Source organism: Muscardinus avellanarius (genome assembly GCF_963383645.1).
Source record: "Muscardinus avellanarius genome assembly, chromosome: Y".
Lineage (NCBI taxonomy): Eukaryota > Metazoa > Chordata > Mammalia > Rodentia > Gliridae > Muscardinus > Muscardinus avellanarius.
In genome coordinates this window covers 9,112,508-9,133,265 of record NC_137809.1, presented here as the reverse complement: position 1 = coordinate 9,133,265, position 20,758 = coordinate 9,112,508, and the positions used below count along the sequence as shown (strand labels likewise).

The 20,758-nt window shown below is 33.2% G+C and overlaps 2 protein-coding genes across 2 annotated transcripts in view; both read left to right on the top strand.

The window, feature by feature from the left end:
• Positions 1-20,758, top strand: part of LOC308279535 (F-box-like/WD repeat-containing protein TBL1XR1) — a gene marked incomplete at both ends in the record, with an annotated part of 935,328 nt that overhangs the window by 26,978 nt on the left and 887,592 nt on the right.
• Positions 11,596-20,758, top strand: part of LOC308279547 (amelogenin, X isoform-like) — a gene marked incomplete at both ends in the record, with an annotated part of 119,274 nt that continues 110,111 nt past the window's right edge. The window contains 4 exons of the mRNA XM_080719676.1: positions 11,596-11,649; positions 13,979-14,026; positions 15,577-15,618; positions 15,877-16,326. Of these exons, the coding sequence (XP_080575802.1) occupies positions 11,596-11,649; positions 13,979-14,026; positions 15,577-15,618; positions 15,877-16,326 (594 nt within the window). The remainder of the gene's footprint in view (positions 11,650-13,978; positions 14,027-15,576; positions 15,619-15,876; positions 16,327-20,758) is intronic.

Sequence of the window (20,758 nt, the reverse complement as noted above, 5' to 3'; positions counted from 1 at the left end):
ACACATAAATCCCAATACAATAATAATGGGAGATTTCAGCAGCCCTCTCACACCATTAGACAGAACTTCTACACAAAAGGTCAGTAAAGATGCCTCAGACCTAAAAAACACCATTAATCAAATGGACCTTTTGGAGACATATAGAATATTTGACCCAACAACAACAGAGTTTCCATTTTTCTCAGCTGCTCATGGAACCTTCTCCAAAATGGATCACATCCGGAGACACAAAATGAGCACTAGAAAATTTTAAAAAATGTTACATACATAATGGAATGAAACTAGAAGTCAACTATAAGAAGACCCAGAGAAACAACACAAACATGTGGAGACTAAACACCGCACTTCTGAATGATAAATGGGTCATAAAAGATGTAAAAGGTGAAATCAAGAAATATCTAGAAACAAACAAAAATAGAGATGCAACATATCAAAACCTCTGGGACACTTTAAAGGCAGCATTAAGAGGAAAATTTATAGCGCTGAGTGCTCACATAAAAATCAGAAAATCTTCAAATAAGTGACCTAACAACACACCTCAAACCCCTTGAAAAACAGGAAGTCTAACCCCAAAGCCAGTAGAAGACAGAAATTTATTAAAATCAGAGCAGAAGTTAACCAAGTAGAGAATAAAAAATCAATACAGAAAATCAACAAAACCAATAGCCAACATAACGAGAGAGAGAGAGAGAGAGAGAGAGAGAGAGAGAGAGAGAGAGAGAGAGAGAGAGAGAGAGAATCAATCAACCCACATTATGAAGATAAGAGAAGGAAAAGGAGATATTACTACTGACAGTGTAGAAATCCAGAGGATTATTAGAAACTACTTTGAGAAAGGAAAATCTGGAGGGAATTGACAATTTTCTAGATAAATACAACCTTTTTACACTGAGTCAAGAAGATATTGAACACTTAAACCTACCAATAGCATTCAAAAAATTGAAACAGCAATAAAGAGCTTACCATCAAAGAAAAGTCCAGGACCAGAAAATTTGCCTAGTAAATTCTATAAAACTTTTATAAAAGAACCAACCCCAATACTCCTCAAACTATTTCATAAAATAGAAAAACGTGTGACTCTCCCAAATACATTCAATGAAACCGACGTCATAGAGGTAAAATACCTCTAAAATAAATGATAAAACTTAAAAAGTAATTGAAATTGAAGAAGACCTTAGGAGATGGAAAGATCTTCCATGATCATAGATAGGCAGAACAAATATTATCAAAATGGCCATACTTCCAAATGTGATCTACAGATTCAACACAATGCCTATTAAACTACCAAGATCATTCCTCACAATCAGAAAAATCGGTCCTTAAAACACGTGGAACAACAAAAGGCCCAGAATAGCCAAAGTAATTGTCAGAAAGAAACAGCATGCAGGAGGAATAAAAAAAAAAAAAACCCCTGACTTTATACTATAAAGCAATTGTAGCAAAAATACAGCATGGTACTGGCACAAAAACAGTTACATAGACCAATGGAGCAGAATAGAAGACCCAGAAACAAATTCACACACTTTCAGCCAATTGATTTTTGAGAAGGGGCCAAAAACATACACTGGAAAAAAGATAGCCTCTTTAACAAATGGTGTTGGCCAAACTGGTTAAATCGTATGCAGAAAAATGGAAATTAATCCCCCTTTATCACCCTGCACAAGAGTCCATTCAAGATGAATCAAAGACTTGGAAATTAGACCAGAGACCTTGAGGCTCCTTGAAGAGGGCATAGGTCCAACACTGCAACACATAGGCACAGATAAACACTTTCTCAACAAGACCCCAAAGGCACAACAAATTAAAAGGAGAATCAATTAATGAGATTGCATGAAACTGAAGAGCTTCTGTTCAGCAAAGGAAACTGTCAAGAACCTCTATCGAGAGCCAACAGAATGGGAAAAGATTTTTGCCACCTACTCCTCTGATAGAGGACTAATATCTAGAATATACAGAGAATTCAAGAAACTCAACACTAAGTAAACAAAGCATCCAATAACAAAATGGGCAAGTGAACTAAATAGACACTTCACAAAAGAAGAAATTCAAATGGCCAATAAATGCATGAAAAAATGCTCAACATCATTGGCAATCAGAGAGATGCAAATCAAAACGACCCTGAGATTTTACCTTACCCCAACTAGAATGCCAATCATTCAGAATACAAACAACAACAAATGCTGGCAAGGATGTGGAGTTGTGGGAACTCTAAAACATTGTTGGTGGGATTGAAAATTAGTGCAATCACTTTGGAAAACAGTACAGAGGATCCTCAGAAGAATGGGAACAAATCTACCATTCGATCCAGCAATACCACTTCTGGGTATCTACCCAAAAGAAAGCAAACCAAACTGCCAAACTAATTCATGTGTATCTATGTTCATAGCTGCACAATTCACCATAGCCAAACTATGGAACCAGCCGAGATGTCCATCAACAGTTGAATGGATTACAAAACTGTAGGATATGTATTTTACTCAGCCATTAAAAAAAAACTCAGTTACATAATTTTCAGAGAAATGAATGGAACTGGAGGACATTATGCTAAGGACATTATGCTAAGATTAGTCAGTCAGAAAAAAATAAGAAATTGGATGCTTTCCCTAATATGTGAAAGGTAAGGAGAAATGGGTCATAGAAGGAACTCTAGATGAAAAATTAAATCCTATAGAGGAGCAAACAAGATGACATAAATGAGGGGATGAGAGTGGGGAAGAAGGAAATTCTCTATAGCACACAATGTACTTAAACATATTGTAGTCAACCACTAAGCCAAGCATGGAGATGAGGGATGGGGGGGAGTGGGGTGGGAATTGGGTAGGGGCTAAATGGGCAATATGTACATATATGTCCACACATTTTTTTTACCCCAATATGATGTATGAATACAATGCACCAATAAAATAAAATTTAAAAAATAGACTGCTTTATAAATCAAAGTTTTCTTTCAAAATTAATAAAGAAATAAAAATCTTTCAAAACAAGTAGAAACTTAATGAATTTATAATTACCAAAGCAGTACTAAAGAAAAGACTTAAAATAGAACACAACATAAATAAAAAATAAACACCAAAAACAGAAAAAGGGTATATTGTACCAGAGGAACAAATAAAAAGCCCCATCAAACAGAAAATATAACAATACAACTCAAAATAGAAAATAAAAATATTTCTCAATAATGCCATTGAATACCAATGGTATTATTACTGAGGTAGTGACAACTACTTCAAGTAGAAGACTGGCAAAACAGATTAAAGAATGTAATTTAACTACTTACAGGCTAAATGTGAAAGTATGAAAAGATATTCTTTGCAAATACGGGGTAGCAATTTTTATATCTCAAAAAGTATAATTTAAGCCAAAATTTATAAGAACAAAGCAAGTCATTACATACTGATTAAAAAAAAAACACATAGCAAGAGGGTGAAATGATAGTAAACATTCTATGTCTGCCCACTTTACTTTTTAATTTTTTCAGGTGCATTTTAGTCATATGTCTTAGTGGAGTACAGTACATGCACACATCACCAAATTAGCCCCTACCCAATTTCTGCCCCATTTTCTCCCCCCTCACTGCTCATGTTTGATTGACTTTGATATGTTTGTTAATGTACATCATGTACATTAGAAAAATTTGCTTCCCCCCCACCAGCCCCTCTCAGATACATTGCCTTATTGTTGCCTTATTTGCTAATCTATACTATCTCCCTTTTTGTCTAGAATTACTCCTATGACCCATTTTCTTGTTAGCTTTCACATATTAGTGAAAGCATCTAATTTCTTATTTTTTGTGACTGAAGAAATCTCAGCATAATATTTACCAGCTCTATCTATTTCCCTGTAAATTATGTAAATTTTGTGGCTGAGCACAATTTTACTGTGTACATATTTTATATTTTTGTAATCTATTCATTTGTTGATGGACATCTTGGCTGGTTTCATAGTTTGGCAATTGTGAATTGTGCAGCTATGAACATAAATACACATGCATTGGTTTGGTAGTTTGGTTTCCATTATTTTGGGTAGATACCCAGAAGTGATATTGCTGGATCATCTGATAAGTTCATTCCCTTTTATTCTGAGAATTCTCATTACTCTTTTCCAAAATTGTTGCACTAATTTGCAATCCCACCAACAATGTTTTAAAGTTCTCCACATCTTTGCCAGCATTTGTTGTTGCTTGTGTTTCAAATGACTGCCATTCTAGTTGTAGTTAGGTAAAATCTTAGGGTAGTTTTGACTGCCTCTCTCTAATTGATAATAAAGTTGAGCATTGAATATTCATTGGTCATTTGAATTTCTTTTGTGAAGTGCCTATTTAATTCACTTATCCATTTTTGATTAGGTTATTTGTTTTCTTGATGCTGAGTTTCTTGAGTTCTCTGCATATTATAAATGTTAGTCCTCTATCAGAGGAATAGGTGGCAAAAATTTTCTATTCTGTTGGCTCTCAATTTGGGTTCTTGTGCTGTTTCTTGTGCTGTATAAAATCTTCAGTTTAATGCATTCCCATGTATTGCTTCATATTTTAGTTTCTTGTGCCTTTTGAATCTTATTGAGAAAGGCTTTATCTGTGCCTACGTGTTGCACTGTTGGACCTATGCCCTGTTCAAGAAGCTGCAATGTCTTTGGTCTAATTTCCAAGTCTTTGATTTATCTTGGATTGACTCTTGTGCAGGGTAAGAAAGTGGTGTTTATTTTTGTCCTCCATATGGTTAATCAGTTTTGCCAACACTATTTGTTCAGGCTGTCTTTTTTCCAGTGTGTTTTTGGCTCTTTGTCAAAAATAAAATGGCTCTAAGTGTGTGGGTTTGTTTCTAAGTCTTCCGTTCTGCTCCATTGGTCTATATATCGGTTTTTGTGCCAGTACCATGCTGTTTTTATTAGTATGGTTTGTAGTATAGTTTGAAGTCAGGAATTGTAATTCCTCTTGTATGATTTTATTGCTGAGAACTACTTTGGCTATTCTGAAATTTTGTTGTTTTAAATAAACTTAAGAACAGATTTTTTCTGTCTGTAAGAAATAACCTTGATAATTTAATGAGTACTGCATTGAATCTGTTGATCACTTTTGGAAGTATGGGTATTTATTTTTTATTCTGCCTATCCATGAACATGGAAAATCTTTCCATCTTCTAAGATCTTCTTCAATTTTTTTCAGTGTTTTGTAACTTAATTTGTAGAGGTCATTTACCTCCTTGGTTAAGTGTATTTAAGTATTTTTTTGTGGGATATCATGAATGTAAGTGTTTTCTGGATTTCTTTTTCAGTGGATTTATGGTTGGTGTACAGAAAAGCTTCTGATTTTTTAAGATTAATTTTTCTATCCATACACTTTGCTGATTTTTTTTTTATCAGTTCTATAAGCCTTTGGTTGAGTTTGTTGGGTCTTCTTAGTATCATGTCCTCTGCAAATAGTGAAAGTTTGATTTCTTCTTTTCCTATTTGTACTCCTTTGATTTTGTTTTCTTGCCTTATTGCTCTATCTAGAATCTAAAGTAGTATATTAAAAGAAGTGGTGATATGAACATTCTTGTCTTGTTTCTCTTGTTCAGGAAAATTCTTGTAGTCTTTTTCTTATTTAATATAATGCTGGCTGTGGGCTTATTGTAGATTGTTTTTATGGTTTTGAGGTATGTTTCTTCTATTCTAATTCTTGGCAGTGCTTTTTAGCATTAATGGATGTTGCATTTTTTTCAAATGCTTTTTTAGCATCCGTTGACATGATCGTGCAACTTTTTTGTTCTGTTGACATGACGAATTACATGAATTAATGCTCATGTTTTACCAGCCTTGCAGTTTTCTCCAGGAAGCCTGGTTCTCTGAGTTTTTCTCATTCTGTGTAGATGGCTTGTATCAATGGTCTGGATCTTTTGCTAAGCATAGGTCACCCTCCATGCTTTCCATTGATAGGGAGCCTGAATATTATTCTGCCTCTGTAGGTGGCAGATGCCTCTGGGAAAAAAGAGTCTCTGTTTTTCAAAGCTAGGGTGAGCTGGTATTACTTCTCTCTGTTCACCACAATTTGGTGGCCTGTGATGATCCTGGAGATTCTACTAGTTGAATCTAGTGTGACGTATAGGTCCTTCTTCACAAATTTTTACTGATGCAGAGTCTGAGTCTGTCTGAGCCTCTGCTATATCTAACAGCAGACTCTGCCCTTACCTTCACCAGGTTGAACCACAAAATCCCATACCCAGAGAGGTTTTTTTGGTAGTGGGAGACCCTGGGGGTGCTGAGCTGAACATTCTTTGGTGTGGATGGCAAATCCACTTATGGAGTTGTTGAGAACCACTCTGGATCTCTGGAGGGTGTGGTGAGCTCAGCCACACTGATTCAAGTTGTAGATAGTGTTTGGGCAGAAGGAACTCATGGCTTACAATTCTGATTGTCTGCAGCTACTTACTTTATTTCAAGTCACTGTTTTCCTGTGAGTCTTTGGAGTCAAGGAAGTGAGACAGGATGACATCACTGTGCCCCCCACAACTGCAGCTGTTGATGGCAGGTGGGGTTCTATTTTGCTCACTCACTCATTAGTCCTGTAGCTTTTTTTTTTTTTACTGCTGCTTTTTACTTATCATGTTCTATTTAAAGTTATGGTTTGGCCGGGCGTGGTGGCGCACACTTGTAATCCCAGCATTTGGGAGGCTGAAACCGGAGGATCGCGGTTCGCGGACAGCCTCAGCTACTTAGTGAGGCCCTCTGCAACTTAGTGAGACCCTGTTTCAAAATAAAGAATAAAAAAAATAGGGCAGGGGGTGTGGCTTAGAGGTCAAATGCCCCTGGGTTTCATCCCCAGACCCGCAAAAAAATAAATTAAATAAATAAAGTTATGGTGTGTTCTTGTTTTTGTAAAAATGCTGTTTTTAAAGCAATGGAGATCAGAGATATTTTCTGCTTTCCTTAGTCGCAATCTTTCTAGAAGTCTTGTCTGCACACTTTATCAAACAAACTCTTTATAGCCTTAAGAATGAGATATATGCCACTACATTAATACAGGAAAATGTCAACACAGTTTTCATAGCATTAATCTTACAAATAGAATATCAGTTAAGACTTCTCAGACCTAAAGAACAGTATAAGCCAATGAATCAATTAGACATACACAGAGTATTAAAATGACAATAATAGCATACTCATTTTTCTTGGATGTTTATTGAATCTTCATTAAAAAAAAACTCAATCTAGGCCACAAAACAAATGATAGCCAATTAAAAAATAATGAAGTTTCTTTCATATTTATAGACATTAATGGGATGAAAGTAAAAATAAACAATAAGATGACCAAGAGGAATTACAAATTTATAAAGATCAATGCTACTTTTCTACATTAAAGACTGGATCAAAAAAGGAATAAGATAAGGAAAAATGTATAATTAAAGCAGAGACAAAATATTTTGGGAGTCTTCGGGACATTTGTAAGCCATTTTAGGATGGATATTTCTAGCATTGAGTTTCCACCTTAGAAAAATAGAACAACAAATGCTGGAAAAGCTGTGGAGAAGTGGAAAGTCTAATACATTGTTGGTGAGATTGCAAATTAGTTCAACTACTTTGAAAAATGGAATGAAGGATTCTTAAAATGGGAATGAGCTGGACCTGGTGGTGCATGCTTGTAATCCCAGCATTTGGGAGACTGAGACAAGAGAATTGTGGTTTACTGAGCACCTCAGATGAAGCTTAGTGAAGCCCTTTTCAACTCAGTGAGACCCTGTTTCAAAATAAAGAATAAAAAATTGGACTGGGGGGTATCTCAGAAGTAAAATGCCCCTGGGTTCCATCCACAGTCTTGCAAAAAAAAAAAAGGAAAATGGAGGAGATGGAGGAGGAGGAGGAGTAGGAGGAGGAGGAGGAGGAGCAGGAGGAGGTGGAAGAGGAGGAGGAGGAGGAGATGATGAAGCAGAATTTGAACAAATCGGTGATCCATGTTTCATGTTCCTGGTATTTTTTTAAATTTCTGAGGTCTCTATTTTAATGATAGTAAAACTAACATGCTTTATGCATTTTCCTTCAGGAGTTTTCTAGAGATTACAATAATGACACATGTGGTTTGGAATCACAAACCTTATATTGAAATCCTGGTGGAAGCCTCCATGACCCCAAAATTATGGTACTTTGCATTCCTACACAAGTTGTGCCACATAGGTGATACTAGGGTCTGCCATCAAATTGAGAACTAACTATCCCTCTTGGTCCATGTCTATAGCAGCCTCTGAGTGACTGAAAAACTAAGCACAACAAAACAAGTTCTGGGAAAACTTAGAAACCTCTGTGGGAACAGAACAAGAAAGATCTCAAGGCCTCTTCAAAATGACTTTTTTCCAAAAAATTTTCACTTTTATATTCTTGTGCCTGAAATATTGTTATACAACATTTCAGTATTGTTGATTCCTGAAATGTTATCACAGAATTATTCCATGTTGTTTGTACAAATTACTAAACACCTTTTTAGTGATAATAATATCTTCAGCAATCACAAGTTTCCAGGTACAATTTTATATGGACTTTTCTGGCAAACTGAATGTAATAAATATCCTTTTTCTACTTTATTCTACAAATAATCACAGTAAACCTGGTTAAAGCTGCTAGAAATACCATGCCACCACCTAATTACTAGGTTTTCTTAATCTTTTGGCTACTAATTATTCCATTACCTTTAAGTTTAGCCTCACAGAAAGACTCAGGACATAGAAAATATGTAAATAAACTCTTTTATAAGGTCACATGAACAGCTTCTAGTCATTTCCAATAGAAACCTAATTTCTATCTAAAACTTAATGAACACAGACTTTACTATATATGTTTCTGTTAGCATTCTGATCTTCTGAGATTTCATCCATTGACCTTTATTTATAACATTTTAAGGCTTCAAGCCTGCATCTCAAAACCTTTCTAAACTCGTTCTGAAAACCAGTTCTAAAGGCTTCTAAACAATATATACTGGTATAGTCATAACACTGACTCCACTTCTGGTATCAATTTCTGTGTTAGTCAGCTTTTTGCTGCTATGACAAAAATACGTGATATGGACAACTAGAAGTGGAAAGATTTATTTAGATTTATTTTGGCTCACAGCTTCAGAGACCATATTCAGATGGTCCCAATACATATTGGCAAAAGAACATGACAGAAGAAAGCTGCTCAGCTTATGAAGATGAAAAGCAAAGATAGACAGAGGTCATAGTGTTACTTTGACAATTAAGATTATGATTGCTTTAACCTAGAATCATTTTCAGATTGGGTCCAATAAAATTAGCTTCCTTCCCTGCTTTGGGCACTAAAGTAGGGATGGAGAAGTATCCAGAGAGAACAAAAGACTTATCTTCAAGAATAACAGGCAAATAAATGATGATAGGTAGATAGATGATAGATCGATTTAGATAAAGTCAGTTATTTCAAAATATATAGTCATCATAGTGCTTCCAAAATCTTAATCCTTAGAGGCATAAATATAGCAGTTTCTCAAAAGTATGTTTGAATGTATCTGCATGTGCAATCAACTAATTTGCTGACTTAAATATAGTCCAGTGAAGCTGCTGTTTGCCTGTTAAACATATTATTATCCATAATGAAAGACTATAAGGTAATCACAATATACTGTCTTAAATATAAACATGGTTGTTAAAATTTCATGATAAAGATTTTTTTTGGCATACTCAACACATTTTTTTCTTTAAACATCTGATTGGTTGTTTCTAGAAGTCATGAATTATATAAATTGAGTTCAGACAAGTAAGAAATATAGGAGATTCAAAGCCCTTGAATTTCAGACAGAAACAAGTACATTCAAAGGTATGTGTTTTATTTGTAACGGTATCATTTTCTTACATTTATTTGTTTTTTATATTTAACAATTTGATGCTTAACAGGAAAATTTATTTATATTTATAACAATTTGTGCTGTAAACATTTACTTTTTTTTCTTGGTGGTACTGGGGTTCCTGGTAACCCTTGGACCTCCAGGCTACACTCCCAGACCTATTTTATACTTTTAAAATTTGGAAACAGGGTCTCTTAAGCAAGCGTGGCTGGCTTTGAACCTGCACAATCCTCTTGTCTCTGCCTCCCAAGCTGGGGGATTACAAGCATGCACCACCACACCGGGCTACTTTTTTTTTTTTTTTTTGTGGGTCTGGGGATGGAACCCAGGGACATTTCACCTCAAAACTACACCCCCTGCACTATTTTTTATTCTTTATTTTGAAACTGGGTCTCACTGAGTTGCAGAGGGCCTCACTATGTAGCTGAGGCTGTCCGCAAATGGCGATCCTCTGGTCTCAGCCTCCCAAATATTGGGATGACAAACGTGCACCACCACGCCCAGCTTAACATTTATGTTTTTGTCAGACAACAAATTAATCTTTTTCAACTTTTTACCTTATAATAAGTCAAAGTAGCCTGTAATTTTTATTTTTTCTGAAATTCAAAGGACTTCTTAGAACTAAAACACAACAAATATTTATCTTAATTATTAATTAAGTCAAAATAATAGTTTCAGGTAATGATCTGCTCCCTTAAAAAGCATTTGTTGCCTACATAAAATACTGACCAACTTTATACTAAAAGTATAAACTATATTTTTTCTCTTAAAAAAAATTCAACATTAAGTTAGGCATAGTGGCTCATGCTTGTAATCCATGCTCAGTACTTTGGAGGCTGAGAAAGGAGACTGTCAAGTTTGAGGTCAGCCCCAGCAACTTAGTATGACTTTGTTTTAAAAAAAATAAAGAATAAAAAATAAGACTAGGGGTGTAGCTTGAAAGTAGAATTCCCCTGGGTTAAATCCCCAGTATCTAAAAAAATTCAACATTAAAAATCAAATTTGGAATAAAAAAATATGTGTGTTTTTATATCAGCATTAATAAGTGCTATATTCATAATGCATAAAAACTTTGTTTTTTCTACTTAAAATTTTAATTATCAAAACATGCTTATAATAGGTTGGCTATGTTTTGCTTCACACATAAAATTTAACATCTAACAAAAGAAAGACTCCATTAAAAAAAGAGAAACATTTTTGGGGAGATTCATTTAAAATTCATTGAAAACTATGGAATATGAACTATATAGCTTACATACATTACTTGAGGGTATGCTAAAAATTCTACAATTTAGAGCATCTAGAAATAAATCTTAGATGGATATTAAAAAAATTTATACTCCTAATTCTAAAATTATAAAATACTTTTGTAGTATTAAATAAATACAGTGATAATATCCTGAGCTTTGGGGTTAACTCTATTTTTTTAATTATTATTTATAAATTATACATACCTTCTGTGGTTCTCAGTGACCATATAGTTTGGCCCAGGACAGAAAAAAATGTTAAACCTTACAATGAGAGACTATCCATTTCCTTTCATTTTTAAGTTTCTAACCTAAGTTTTTAAAAAAATTAATGCTACAATGATTCAAAGATAATAAAATGGACAAAAATCTTAAAATCACCTATAAATGAAGTCTTCTCACAAATGATGATTAGATCCTTTTGCAGAATAATCTTGATTATGTGTGTTTTATAGAGTACTAATTATGTTTATTTTTTAAAAGAGGTAAGAAAATTGGTTGTTAACTTACGTTTTAGACCATCAAGAAATGAGAACCTGGATTTTGTTTGCCTGCCTCCTGGGGGCAGCCTTCACTATGCCTGTGAGTAAAACAACTTTATATAAATATATATACTATTTAACAATTACAAATAAATAAATTTTTCTCATGCTTCCATCAATAATTTTGATTTAGTACAGCAGGAATGCAAGTTTCAACATTTAACAGTCTTCCCAACATTCTGTTGGAACAATTATCTTATAAATAACTGGTAGTAATATTACCAGATTAAAAATTCCTTTCCTGAACATTTTTCTGTTCTTAGAGGCTCCACTGGTGAAGCACACTGTTTAGTTTTAGTGTTATTTTCAGGTGTCCTGTCTTTATAAACATAAATGTGTTTTACATTCAAATATATAGAAAATGCAAAAGTCTGACCCCCTCTCTCTTGGTAAACTAGAAGTCAGTAATTTTTTAATGTCCTTTTCTCTTTTTTTATCCATAAGGCCAAGATTTTGTGCTCTGTCTTCCTAACATACATCATTGTGACAAGCCTTACTGTACTAAGGGATCTATGGATTGTAAATTCAGGGTTTTTTCACTCCACAACTCAACACCTGAACATTCATAGGGCTTAGATCAAGAGTATTGAAAATTCAGTTACCATACTAAAATAATTCAAGAGGAAAATGAATAAATCCTCACATAAAAATTAACATTTTTTATGTTTGGTACTAGAGACTGAACCCAGAGATATTCTACCTCTTAGCTACACCACCCAGCCCTATTTTATTTTTATTTTGAAAGTGTTTTGTTAAGTATTTGAGAGCCTCAATTTTCTGAGCTGATCTCAACCTGAAATTCTTCTGTCTCAACCTCCCAATTATTGAGATTACAGTCATGTGCTATTATTATTGGCAAAATGAACATCTTTAAAGAAAATAGAATAAAGATAAAAGGCCTATTTTTAAAGATTTTTTGCATGATGCTATCTCTCCAGGATTGCAGTGCTCTCCAGAATTCCAAAAGGCAGTCATCAGTTACTTTTCCTCCACTTTAGAAAAGACAAACAGTTCCACTTTAGATAAATTTTTGAGCCTTAAAATTTCTTTCAAAAATACATTGACAGGTGCTGGGCATGGTAGTGCATTTGTAATCCCAGCATTTGGGAGGCTAAGACTAAAGGATCGCTGTTTTTGGACAGCCTCAGCTACATAGCAAGACCCTTTGCAACTCAGTTAAACCCTGTTTCAAAATATAAAAAGACTAAGAACATAGGGCTGGGGATGTAAGTCAGAGGTAGAATGATGCTGGGTTCCACCCCCAGTACCACAAAAAATACATTGACAGGGTAATAAAGATTGGCCTAGCTCCATAGGTTAATTTCTTCATTGTCCAGAAGATTAAAAATTTTCTGTTGTACTACATCCATCTTGTCCTTATATGTATCAATAATTCCATCTAGTAATTCATTTCTGTCCACATGTTATTTACTTTGCTTTTCAGTTATAAGGAATATTTTCATCTTAGTCACCATTCTTGCCATTATAATCCAAAGGCTAATCATGCAATTTAGAGAAAGATTTGTTTGCTCATATTTAAAGATTTTGAAATTAGCCTATATGAGGCTGGGGACCATGGATCTCAATGCATGATAGCAAAAATCAGAGAGGAGAGTGAAAGGATTTTCTCTCATATTATAAAAGCCAAATTCAGTAATCAGAAAAGGAAGAATCAATATATAATCACCAAGGTTACAGCCCTTAAAGATCCAGCTTTTCCAGTAATATTCTACCAGACCATCATCCAAATAGATCCATTAAAAGAAATTTATTACAACCAAGCCTCACTTTCAGCATGGCCACCCATTTCTATGAGGGCTGGGGACATTTTGTTTTCAAACCATTACCATCTTTGATAGTAAAAATTTAATCATCATGTCTAAAAGGAACCAATTGCAAGCATTTTTTCTTTTTCTACTTTAAAATTGTGTAATAAGAGCGTATCACTCTTCCCAATATAAAATAAATTTTAACAAGTAAACTGGTGAGTAGTATATGGTAGAATTTCTAGGCAATATGAGTAGATGTAACTGTCTGAATATAACTGGTAAATTAATGTATATTGTTTTTTGCTTCTAGGTCTTTCACCACAGCCTTTACCCCAGGAAAATTGATAAACAGTTTCTATAACTCTTTTAAATAAGAAAGTTTCTCATAAACAGATAACATGTTTGGAGACACTAAAATTAGTCCTCAAATATATTCTGTGCTATTTAAATTTTTTAAAGTAACTTTAGTTTCTCTTAATGTGAACAATTGCATATTAAATTAATCTCTCTCTCTCTCTCTCTCTCTCTCTCTCTCTCTCTCTCTCTCTCTCTCTCTCTCTCTCTCTCTCTCTCTCTCTCCTTTCTCACATTATATAAAAGCTTCCACCTCATCCTGGGCACCCTGGTTATATAAACTTCAGCTATGAGGTAATTTTTCTATTTACTAATTTTGACCATTGGTTGAGTTAGCAAGGCCCTGATTTCTACAAATATTAGTATATTGATTCTTCAAGATGTTTTTTACATGGTCCTCACTTTTCCAATTTCAAACATCAGCTTTTCAGTTTAAGGCCCAACAAATTACTTCAAGACTACATTGTCCAAGTACCTTCTAACTCATACACTCTGACATAGTCTCTCCTCATAAATATAAGTATAAATTTATTCACCTTCCATTCAGGAAGGCTCCTGGTAGAACAGAAAGTGCTTGAACAGTTATGCTCTACTTTGACCCATAAAATATCTGGTTAGATATTATTTACGTTAGATGTCATTTAAGATCCTTTCTATATTAAAATTTTATAAACACAAGTTATTCACACTATGTGTGTCTCACATTAATTTTTCTGAAAAAATAGTGATTGAGAGATATATGAGAGACTACAAGAGTGATGGAAGGAATGAGTTCTGAAAATCAGATTTGAGATTATTGTAGCCCCATATTAACTATGTGTACTCAGATAAATTATTTTCTCTACATAATTTTGGTTTTCTTGTTAGAAAAGAAGAGATAATAATGACATTAAAAATATTGTTTGGAGCTAGGCGTGGTGGCTCATGCTTGTAATCCCCATGCTTGGGAGGCTAAGACCAGAGAATCAGGCAGGTTCAAAGCCAGCCGCAGCTACTTAGTAAGGCTCTCAGAAACTTAGCAAGAAAGATGCTGTTTCCAAATAAAATATAAAAGAGGGCTGAGAGTGTAGCCAGAAGTAGAAGGCCTCTGGGTTCCATTCAGTACCTCAAAAAAAAAAAAAACCAAAAACCCAAAACAAACAAATAAAATAATTTGGGGAGTAAAATAGTAGAAAAGTATTGTGTCATATAACAAGCAATGTTAATAATTTCTGTATTATTGTAGTATAGTTATACACTATGCTATTAAGTGAGATTAATCAAGTATATATAGTTTAGAAAGGGATAATTTTTTTTACTTTTCTTACAGGTTCATGTAACAACCATTGTGTCTGTTTACATGAGCTGAAGAAGAATATTAAAATTTGAGGCAAGATTTTTGTCAAACATTAAAAGATTGACCAATTAAACCCTCATTACTAGATGGTTCTAACTTCTTTTGTAATAATGTAAGAAAGTTTAAAGTAAATATTAGATTACATAATTTTGTGATTATTCATTTAATAAAGAGTATGCCCTCTAGAATTAAGTGAAATTATAACTTTTATAATCTGAGCCAGGTTTATGAACTCTTCAATGATTCATGATCTTATCTATAAGAGTGAGTATGATAATTCTTGCCTCAGAAAGCAAGAAAACATGAAAAATGTGTGCAATGGATTTAACACAGTGCCTGAAAAATAGGAAGTACCTAGTGAATGTTTTCCTTCATTTTTTATTGAATTGTCATTACCAATATAGTGACAAACTGGATTAGTGAGTTTATTTTTCATACTGTATTAGTTACTTTTATATGTTGGATAAAACTAGATATCAAATACATTCTAATATTTCTTTTCCTTAAGGTTCTTACTCCTTTGAAATGGTACCAGAGCATAAGGCAGCCGGTATGTAGATATTTTGTTTTTTATTTTCTTAAAATATTAAACAAATTTAAATTGTTTTACTAAGATATTATGTCTACTCAACATATGAGCACTAATTAAAATTTTTAGATTTCAAAAAGTTCATATCTATGTACACATAAATTCATGCAAAGCAAAGAATTATATTTATATGGTCATAATAACAAAGCAAACACTACTACTTCTTCAATTGGAAGTCAACTAAGCCAATGGTAAACCTGACTCTTTGTTTCTTACCAGTATCCCTCCTATGGTTACGAACCCATGGGTGGATGGCTGCACCACCAAATCATCCCCATGCTGTCTCAACAGCATACCCCGAGTCACACCCTTCAGCCTCATCACCACATCCCAGTGGTGTCAGCTCAACAGCCTGTGGTCCCCCAGCAACCAATGATGCCAGTTCCTGGCCACCACTCCATGACTCCAACCCAACACCACCAGCAGCACCACCAGCCAAAACTCCCTCCACCTGCCCAGCAGCCCTTCCAACAGCCCTTCCAGCCCCAGCCCATTCATCCACAGGTTCACCAGCCCATCCAGTCCCAGCCACCTCTGCACACCCTGCAGCCCCTGCCACCACAGCGACCTCTGCCTCCGCTGTTCCCCATACAGCCCATACACCCCATTTTTCCTGATTTGCCTCTGGAAGCTTGGCCAGCAACAGACAAGAACAAGCGGGAAGAAGTGGTGAGTATACTGTGAAACCACTAAAGAAAAATTTGGTAACCAGTTTGGCCCCACTTTCTAAGTTCTAACAACTCAGAGCCTAGAGTTGGAGAACTTATGAAATTGTGACTCTATTAGGATAAGTTGTGCATTATAATTTTAATTATAAAATTCATAAACTGGTACATATATCACATTTTTATTAAGGCACAGAGCCAACAATAAATTTTTTGAAATAAATTCTTTTTAAATTTCAAAGGTTTTAGTGACAACAAGCATGAATTACACTGAGACAAAAAGTATAATTTTCTGAGTAAGGAGATGTATATATCTGAAATGTATAAAAAATACATCAGAGATATAAAGTAATATTACTTATCTAAAGTATTATAGAATGGAAGAAGCTAAAATAACTCAATTTTTTTAGCTAAAATTTATTAATTGTTTTTTAAAGTTTTTTTTATATATATCAGCTCAAAACCTTGCATCGCAAGAACTTTTTCTTAGTGGGAAAGTTAACATGGCAGACCTTATGCCTGTGACCTCTCAGCTCTAAATATACAATTTTAATTAACTTTGCAATTTATAATTACAATTAATAAATTTTTACTGAGAAGCAGGTAGAGGTGATATAAAAATTACCTGGATAGAAAGCCACAAATCCCATATCTTATTTTTTACTTTGTCCTCTTAAAAAAAAATATATTATAGTGATTTATTCCAATTTATGGGAATTTGATTTTGTATGTTTAAAATGAAAAAAATTAACTGAAACAGATCATTTTAAGATTCTATATAAATATATGTGCTGTTATGATGTGAGACTATAGTGCACCAATAATAAAAATAGAGTAAAAGCCAGGACTGGTGGCTTAGTTTTGTAATCCCCGCGCTTTGGAGGCAGAGACAGGAGGATCACGCAAGTTCAAAGCCAGCCTAGGTGGCTTAAGAGACCCTGTTTCCAAATTAATATATATTATATATATAATATATATTATATATATTATATATATAATAGGTCTGGGAGTGTATCTCAGAGGTAGAAGGGTTTCCAGGAACCTCAGTACCACCAAAAGAATATATATAGAGAAAAAAACTAAATAATCATAGTACTATGCTATCAATAAAAATTTAATGTATAAAAAGTTATAATTATAAATATATAGGACAAGATATAAATACAGAAAAAATTAAAAAACATATCCTAGATTTCTCCATTTATTTTATTGCTCTAATATATACTTATACTCATTACATAAAAATATTTCTTTATTAATAATTAAAGCTCTAAACTTAATGCTATTTTAATATCCTTTCAGAGGATAAAATTGTGTAAAGATGACTTTGAATAGGTAGTTTGATTGCTTTAAGACAATATATAAATAAAAATAGAATATAAAAAATATATTTATATAGATACTTGTTTGTTTAAAATAAAGTAATTAGCTCATAGACTGGCATGTAATGACTATTTACTGAAAGTTATATTGTTAAGTAATAAATTTTTAATGTTTTGAGGTTGAGATTTTAATGGTTATTTAATATCTAATTAGAATGAGGTTATCAAAGAAACTTTAGAGATAATTGATTTCAACTTAAACTATAAGTTACTAAACGGTAGTAATTATTTTTGCAAAATTAAATCTAAATATATTATTTTACTTATCATTTTGTGGAAGTATTTATAAATTATTTTAATTATTCCTTTTCTTTTTTCAGGATTAAGGGATCAGAAATCATAAGAGATAGATATTTTATGTGCTTTCATGAATGAGACAGGAACAAAATTATTGTGTCTACAGTTTAGTAGTAAATTCTGTAACTAATAACACATGTCATTAAGAATCAATAAAATGATTTTAAAAGTATTCATGTAAATTTGTTTAATTAAACATTTCACATCCCTTGAGATAGCAATTTATAAGCTAGCAACATATAACATAGGCAAAACTGCATATGATGCATTCAAATAAAATATATAAATAAATCACTGCATGTTAATAAACCAAACTCAAAATGAAGTCTTAAATTAAGATTAATACTGATGACAAACATATTTATAAATCTGAACTGATATCTACATGACCTTTACATTAAAATTACATAACATTTCTTGGTGTACAAGTATATTATTTGGAAATATTATAGATATTAATTGAAAGGAACTGAAAAATATGCACAACAGTGTTTACTATTGTAAACTGTGGACCAGGCATGGTGGTGTACACTTGTAATTCCAGCTCTTGGGAGGTTGAGACAGGAGGATCACATAGGTTCGAAGCCAGCCTTAGCTACTGAGTGAGGCTCTCAGCAACTTACACCATTTCTAGATAAAAGTATAAAATAGGTCTGAGGTATAGCCCAGGGTAGAATAGCCCAGGGTAGAATATAGCCCAGGGTAGAATATAGCCCTTTTCAGGTAGAAAAGGTCCTGAGTTCCACCCCCAATACTACACACACAAAAAAAAATTATTGTTAACTATGAGACACCAGATATTTAATTTTTGCTTATTCTAATGTTAAAATGTTCTAGAAAATATTATAATTTTAAAAATTTATTAGTAAAAATGTAATAATTGTCAAGTATATGACAGACTAAATTTAAGAGACTGTATGCTCACAACATTCAAAAAATCATATATATGCAATACATATATGCACAAAAAATAAAGCTATAAAGAAAATATAAAAAGCCAAGTCTTTCATGGCTTTTAATTTTGTTTTATCAATAAATATTGCCTTTCTCAGTTACATTTGCTGATATCTTTTATTCTTGGTGGGTCAACTTCCAATAAATTCAATTAAAAAGCAGTTAATTTATGTCTGAATTTTAGAGGATTTTGACCAAAGATAAATAAAAGGAAAAGATTAATAGCCTTTCAGCAGAAACAAAAATCAACAGTACAACCCAAACAAAAAGAGAGGAGAGAAAAATTCTTTAAATTGAAAGAAAAGAAATTAGAAATACTGAAAAGTAAAATAGAGAAAATAGACAAATTCTCATCAAGATAGACTCACAAAAAATTTTTTAAGAAATTAACTAAGGAAAATTTACCAAGTGCTATATGTACTATATGTATGTAGGTCTCTATAATTCTAAACTTTACCATAATGTATGATTAACCATGTGCCAAGAAAAAATAATAAAATATATATCCTTTATATTATACTAATTTAAAATAAACATATTGCCAGGCATGGTGGTTCATGCTTGTAATCCCAGTGCTTGGGAATCTGAGACAGGAGGATCACACAGGTTTGAAGCCAGTCTCAACTACTTAGTGAGGCTCTCAGCAACTTAGTGAGACCCTGTTTTCAAATAAAATATAAGATGGGTCTAGGAATATAGCCCAGAGGTAGAAAAGCCCCTGGGTTCCACACCCCAGTACCACAAACTAAAAATATAAATAAATAAATAAATAAATAAGTATATTTACATACTAAAATTATTACTATCATTAAATGTTTTTAAACCATGTAAAAATAAAATTCATATTCCTATACAAAGAAATAAAAAAGAAAATAAATTATGCTGAAGGAGAACCAGATTCAGGTAAAACAGATAATTTTAGGTTAGATGCAAGAAAAAAAAAAGAGTAACTTTAATCAGTTACAACTTCAATTAACCAAATATATAATAAAACTAATTTTTATTTTTTGAATAAAGACACTAATAGTTTGCACACTTTTTTTTTTTTTGGTGGTACTCTGGTTCCTGGAAACCCTTCTACCTCCAGGTTACACTCCCAGACCTATTTTATACTTTTTTATTTGAAAACAGGGTCTCTGAAGCCAGCAAGGCTGGCTTTGAACCTGTGCAATCCTCCTGTCTCTGCCTCCCAAGCATGGGGATTAAAAGCCTGCGCCACCACGCCCAGCATTTGCACACATTTTTAAAACCAAAATTTTTATGTAGAATGGCAATAGAGCATGATATGTGAAAACAGAGAATTATACAAACTGATAATTATATTTTATATATGTATTATCAAACAATTAATCCCTAGTCGAACAATTAATCCCTAGCCTTTAGTAGCCTCATAGGGTAACAAGGGGTGGTATTGTAAGGTTTAAATAAGTTAAAGTTAAATAAATTGTAACACTTAAAATCATATTTTATCTGAGCATGGTGGTGCATGCTTGTAAACCCCTCGCTTGGGAAGCAAAGACAGGAGGATTGCGCAAATTCAAAGCCAGCCAAGGTGGCTTAAGAGACCCTGTTTCCAAATAAAATATAAAATAGGTCTGGTAGTGTAGCCTGGAGGTAGAAAGGTTTCCAGGAACCCCAGTATCACCAAAACAAAAAACAAAAAAATCATATTTTAAATACTAAATATTCCCAAACTTTGCTTAATATATTGAATGCCATGAATATAGGTAATTCCTAATATAGATAAAATATAGATAAAATATAGATAAAATATAGATTAAAAAGTATCTCTATATACTTTTT